Here is a 6,849-nt window from a genome sequence, read left to right on the forward strand (position 1 = left end):
CGCATCGGGTTTTACGTGTTTGCGTGACTGAATGCTGATATTAAATCCAGAACCAATAATTTGACGAGAGAGAGAGCACGGAACGAAATGTTTACTCCGATTAAATATGTCCGCTCGATCGAAATTATGATACGCGAAGCAAGATTATTTTAGGAAGTATATTTATTACACAATATACCGCATGTATTATTTGTTATTTGATAACCGTTAATTGATTAATTGTTAATCAATGGTCCAAATAATTGATACTGATAAACAAGCTTATTTAACAAATTGTATAATTTTAATGCTCTCTAGCGTTATGCCCGTATTTATTTAACAAGGCGAAAAATAAAATAATCAAATTTATTACAACATATCAATTAAACTAAATATTTAACAAATGGATAAAAACATGCAACGACGAATATTTATACATTTATTAGTAGGAAGTTAGGGATCAATTTATGTGATCGTGATTAAAAAATTACAACCTAACATTGCCAGTGATCAATTCACCAAAAAACAGCAAGATAAGTTTCTTTTAGAAACAAGTTGAGGTTGATAAAAAATAAGTAGAAATTAATCGATTATTCGCTTGCATCAATTTGATATAATTTTATTTAAAATAAACAACATTTTCATAACCGAATCTCTTTACTTTACAATGATAGAACACTTACCTTCCGTCTTGACTGGAGAACTTTCCGCTCTTGGTGTCCTCGATATCGCCGACGTCCTCCCAACGATTTGGACTGCCGACGCCGCCGAGCCATCCTTCGACGGTGGTCCTGGCCGCGGCCAGGGCGATGTTCCTGGCCGTTTCGTCTCTGGCGCAGAGCGGCGCCAGAAATCTACTGACAAGCTCGACTTCGTCGCCCTTGGTGGAAGCGCCGCTGCCCGATGAACTGCTCGGCTCTCGGTACATCTCCTTTTTCCCGTATCGTCGCGCACGTTGTTTTCCTTCCGCCCGATCCTTGCGGAATCCTTCTTTCGTTTTCGAAAGCAATCGCACGGAGTATCGAGACGCCCGAACGCTCAGCTCGATTCCCAAGATAAACAGTGCACACGATGGACCGGCGGAATATCTACACTTTTCTCCTTTCCGATTCGCCTTTTCTCTTTTTCGCAAGGGAGACGGGGTACCTTCACCTATTTTGCGAGCTCGTCGAACAACCCTCTCTCGAAACGGCGAAAGTAATCGTCGACACTGTAAAAGAAAATAGCACCCGTTATCATCAAAGCCCTGTTTGTTTTAATCCCGATCGCATAGATCGCTCCACGCGGATCGACTCCATTAGGGTGCCGTGCCGTACCCGTACCGTATCCGTATCGTTAACATTAAACAAGGATGGAGACAACATTAGACAAGGATGGAGACAATAGGTATCCTTGTCTGATGTTTTTGTTCCGTACACGATACGGATACGGCACGGCTGTGTCTGAATCGACCTTTACTCTTTGTCTTAAAAGAGCGAAACACAACACAAATGAGAATACGGTCGGTCGTTTAATTGCAATTATTCTGTTCGATAAATCTTTTCTTCAATCTAATGCTTTCTTTATCTCAAATTTCTCTTATACTACGATTGTAATTTCACGTGGAAATAAGTATGCTATATACGATTCTTCAAATTTCGTTCTTATATGAATCTTTTACGCCAATAATGGAATCGCCGCGCGATAATCTCTCTATCGAACGCAATAATCGTTCCAAGATCGCGTCTTCGCTGAATCGATCGTTCGGCTCGATCGATTGTTCGGCGATTAAACGGCACTCCCGACGTTCCCGTTTTCCGAGGCTCTTTCCTTGTCTAGGTAGCGAAGAAAGAAAGGAGGCGAAGGAAAAAAGGAAGGCAAGCGCGCGAGAGTAGATCGCGCGCGCGGTACTATCCTCGCGTAATTACGCTCGTTTCGTCGCGTTTCGCCGTGAGAGAATCGGCCGTAAAACTCGTTTCTCGGAGGATTTTACCGAGGCGGTGCACCTCGGGATACGTTTCAGGGCGATAGAAAGTAGGCAGGAGAGGAGGCGTCGGCCGCCGCGTCGATCTATCGAGATTCGAGTTCGAGGGAGGCGAGACGGCGGGAATAGAGGACGATTCTCTGACGTACCTTCCACAAGGAGAAAACGATCGACCGGAAGAGCGTTTTAACCTGATCGGGTGCGATCGATCGCAACGCGTCCTCTTCTTTCTTATATTTTTGTACCTCTTATACAGTGCTCGTCTTTCTCTATCTCTATCAATAATGTATTGCAAAATTCTTTTAACATTAACACGTACTTCCCCTGCGTCATCATTTGCCAACTCATTCATCAGATATAACAATTCACCTTGTTCTCTGATTGAGTTAATTTTATGAAAAATTAGATCCAAGTTCATCACGTTGAAGAAATCTATCTATTTCATGAACAAACCTACATTCCTCTCCAAACCAAAATATTTTATACTCTGCCCAGGCTAGATTCTCATCTTGCCGTAAATCTTGTAGCTGCCCTGATTCTCTGCTACCCACTGCCTCTTTTCTTCACTAAACCTTGATCCAGGGCTGTTCTCATTATCAGCAATAATATAACATCTAACTATTCCTCTACTTTCTTCATCCATGTCATTAGTGAGAACAGCAATTTTTAGATTTTCACAATTGTCAAAACGAAAATAGACTCTTTCATCTTCACCTAATATACGTACATCATGTGCAGTAGAAAACATACCAAAGAAAAATGCAGGAAAAAATCCAGGCTTATTAGCCGAATGCAAAAAAAATGGACAATTGTTTAAAAAGTCCTTAAACTTCCTATAGTATTCAGCACAGTCTCCATTTAATAAATCCCTAACTAATTCATGATCTTCACCATTACCATGCATAAACACTCCTACTTGTTAATAACTACAACAGGCGAACCACTAACACTAGTGCCTGCTAACGTGGATTTAGGACCTTCAGTACTAGCAGAGGATAAACTCAAATTTCTCGCCGACTTATACAACTGTTCTATTAAATTATAAGAGCTAGTTGCATCTATCATCTTAGAATTCCTTGTTTTGTCTGAACAACAATCTTTAGCAAACTTTAAAATACTCAAGACCAAATCAACTTTTTCACCATCGCCAGCACTTTGAGTATCCTTACTGTTCTCCTGATCTACAATCAAATATGAAATTGCATTCTCCATTGCAAAAAAAGCAATCATATCTTTAGAAGGATCGGCAACATTTATTATATTTCGGTCAAATACACTAGATTTCCAAAGACTGCTAATAGCTGACCTTGCTTCATTCCTGTTATCCAAGTCATCTTTAGAAACTACAACAAATAAAAGCGATGAGAGAAGAAGTGCATACCCTCTAGGTGAAAGAATTTTCTCTACTTCAGATCTTGAACATCCCTCACTCAAGTACTGCATAACATACTTAGTTGTGCAAAGAAAACCATGCTCTATTAAGCAACTAAGAGGATAATAGATCACACCCCTATCTTTCTTATTCGGTAGCCCAAGTAGTGACTTATGATCTACTTTTGCGCTTATGACTTTACCCAGAAGGGAATTTAAGGTAGCAGCAAGTTTATAGCTAGATTGCAATGGAGATAATTTTGCAATAGCAGAAACTAGCAATTTTTCTCGCCCTTCTTTCCCTAATTTTTCTTCAGAACACAGACGATTATAGAAATGTTCCACTCCCTTACTCCACTTGAAATCTACAGCCTTATAAAATCCATCTTCTGCATCTATATTTTCTTTGAGGTCACCTGATTTTTCATCAATCCAGAAACTGAATACACGGTCATCCTTCTCTATAAAGCGCAACAGTTCAACTCTTGCAAGTTGGTCGTTGCCAGCCTGATTTACCTTACTCGCGCCCTTATGACATAAATCAAGCTTAAAAGACTCCAACATCTTGTTGAACAGTTGCCCAATTTCACTCTTCAGACATTCAATACATGCTATTTTATACATAGCAAAGGGATCCAATATATCTAACTTGGCCAACTCTTTTACCAATCTAGCAGAATTTAGTTCTATATCTGACCAACAAAATTCATCACGAAACGCATTACATAGGAGATCCGATTGCTCAACTGTCAGACCCTCTACTATTACAGGGTGAGCCTTCACCCATTGCTCAATAGCTGAAATTCTGTTACCTTTAACAACATCCTTCAGCTTACTTATTACTTTACTAGAGATAATCTCTTTATCTTTTTTAGGATCAGAACTGAGACGAGATCTTTTGCTTAGGCCTGCATTACCCTTCAAATCTTCCGTTCCACGTTTAGTTTTACTTTTTTAGCATCTTATTACCTCAAAATCAAATATTCAATGAAGGCATTATATATGCATTAGAATAATATGCAATCGAGAAATATTTTCAAGCTTTTCTGTTTCTTCTTCTCTTTACTTTTATCACGACTCTATTATACAGTTTGTTTCTCTCTTTCTCTTCCGTGTCACGCAATCATCGACCGAATTACATTTTCCTTAACATCGTTATCGCACGCGTAATTTTGCCGAATCTACTAGCGAAACTTTCCCCGAGTGATTTGCGTAAGTAGTCTACTCACCCTCGCGTTTCCTCCAAGGACGTTACTTTAGTCCACGAGACATCTGAAAGCAAAAGAAAAATGCCGTGAGTTACAAAGAAAGTATTTCTGGGAACATCCCTGTAAACAAGACAAAGAGAGAAGTTTCCTCCATAGACGAAATCATTTTGTTTTAACGGATTCCGTCCTCCGTGAAATGAACGTGGGCGAAACTCAGAGAGATACCGTCGCATTTGCGGCGAAATGATCGACATCGATCAGAGAAAGAGGAAATGAAACTGCGCGCGGCAAAAAGGCAGATTATGACGCGGCAAAAGCCGCGGATTTCGCCGAGTGATTCCATCGTGACCGTATTGAACTTCAATTTACCGTCGCGCAGCGTACCGCGATCGATCTTACGCTCTTACACCGGATGGATGTAAAAGCGCCTCTACATAATTCGCAGTTCGCGAACCTCTCTGTGTATAGAGATTATATTGACATATAAACTGTGCGTGTATCTTGCGTTTCGCGAACTGCGAATTATGGAGAGGCACCTTAATACGTAAGAGGCCATCGCTAATAGGGAAACACTTTTCAACGGTACGGTAATAACTGACGGATTATCATTCGACCGGAGCATTATGCAATGGCCCTCAGTAATTCTTGAACCTTGAATAAATCAACATTTCGCTGTATAATTGACAACTCTTTCACAATCGAATCGTTCAATTCCACAATCTATAAAACGAACTAATTTCAACATCAATTTAATTTACAATTGCCGTGGCAAATACGAAAAATTATTACGAGTGCGATGCTTAATCATACGTGACACGTGTCGTAAACTAAAACTGTGGTGGAAGTAAGCAGTTTTTCAACGCGAAGATTTACAATTCTGCTTTGCTAGCGTCCTGCTGACCAACGTCCGATGATGCGAAGTGATCAGCTGAGTTGACAGTTTACGAGCAATAATATGCTACCCGTCTTAACCGTATACAAGATATGAATAATCTGTCGCGATCCAAGTTAAAAGCAGCAACTAATTAATTATCACCCAAGTTACAAAATCGCGCGATTAATCAATATCATAGTTCAGGTAGTTTAGTATTTGATTGATCGATTGTCATGAGAGAAAGTCTGGGTCAAGGTTCCGAGGTCAGGAAATGAGAAAGGTCGCGTCAGGGTAGCAATTTATCGAGGGATCACGAAGGAATAAAATATCGATGGGGATAATAAGAAATGCATTCTCACGTGAAAAAGAGAAAATCAATACGGTAATAATACGTTATGTTAAGTTTGTGTTGTAGTAATGTAATGTTAGTAATGTAATATAAAAGATCTATCGCTAATATATATACATATATGATAAAAGTGTAAAAGCGAGAAAGAACTTCGTTTCGGTCTCACGGTGCATTAGCGTGATTACGCAAACACATTCACGCGTTTATTTCATACGCGCGTTTTCTTATTGCGTAAGTTGTGGAAAAGCCTCGAACGAGTTGTAACACTCGGTGACGAGTCCGTTAAGAGAATCTTTGCGAAGAGAAAACGGTTCCCCCCCCCCCCGAACGCTGTTTCTACTTCTTTATTTATGCCCGCTCTTGCTTGTTCCCAATATTGAGTTGCTAATTGACTCGGGGTCCATCGAGTTTATTGCCGAATCAATATAAGTAGATCAATAACGCGTTACACTTATTACCAAGCTTATTACGCAAATAATATGTCGATCAGCTAACGGAATTTTTCAAATCTTCCGCCATCCAAGATATATATGTTAATGCATGATATTTGCAAACTTATTATTGCATGATTAATGTTGGTTTCAAGGTAACACTTAGGTCAAAGTAAAATCTACACGTAACACTTTGCATTTATGTTTTGATATTAACACTGCACTTTTACCGCGATCAGCAACAGTTGATTATACCCTTTACCGCAAAACTGAACGAATCACACATACGAGACTTTCACAAAAAGTATATTCACAAAGTTCATTTTTATAGCCGGTAATAAATGTTAAAATATCAATTTATGCGAATAAAAAGAATATAATCTTCTAAACTTGGTTACTAAGTTGTACGTATATTTTATCTCATTAATGGGTTTATATTTTCATGGTAATGTGTTTTAAAAAACATCAAAAAATGTAAAAAGTATTTTTATAAAGATAAATTCGTTACTTGTTCTAAAAGTAAAGAAGGAAAGCAAATTGAAAAGTTAATATTAATTTTGGAAGACTATAAGTCAATACTGTTTAACCCGTTTATCAACTTATTGTTAGACTGTAGTAAAAGCTACATGTACCTCAAAAGCACGTGTTTATAAATGCATAAAAGGTATGCATTC

General features: G+C 38.9%; 1 protein-coding gene across 1 annotated transcript in view; it reads right to left on the reverse strand.

Moving 5' to 3' along the window:
• Positions 1 to 4,588, reverse strand: part of LOC112463098 (sestrin homolog) — a 147,549-nt gene extending 142,961 nt beyond the window's left edge. Inside the window, exons 1-2 of the mRNA XM_025029288.1 lie at positions 4,543 to 4,588; positions 663 to 1,189 (exon numbers count right to left, since the gene is read on the reverse strand). Coding sequence (XP_024885056.1) covers positions 663 to 907 — 245 coding nt within the window. The 5' untranslated portion in view covers positions 908 to 1,189; positions 4,543 to 4,588. The remainder of the gene's footprint in view (positions 1 to 662; positions 1,190 to 4,542) is intronic.
• Between the last annotated feature and the right edge of the window lie 2,261 nt (positions 4,589 to 6,849).

Source organism: Temnothorax curvispinosus, unplaced genomic scaffold (genome assembly GCF_003070985.1).
Source record: "Temnothorax curvispinosus isolate PA1 unplaced genomic scaffold, ASM307098v1 QBEX01013028.1, whole genome shotgun sequence".
Taxonomy (NCBI): domain Eukaryota; kingdom Metazoa; phylum Arthropoda; class Insecta; order Hymenoptera; family Formicidae; genus Temnothorax; species Temnothorax curvispinosus.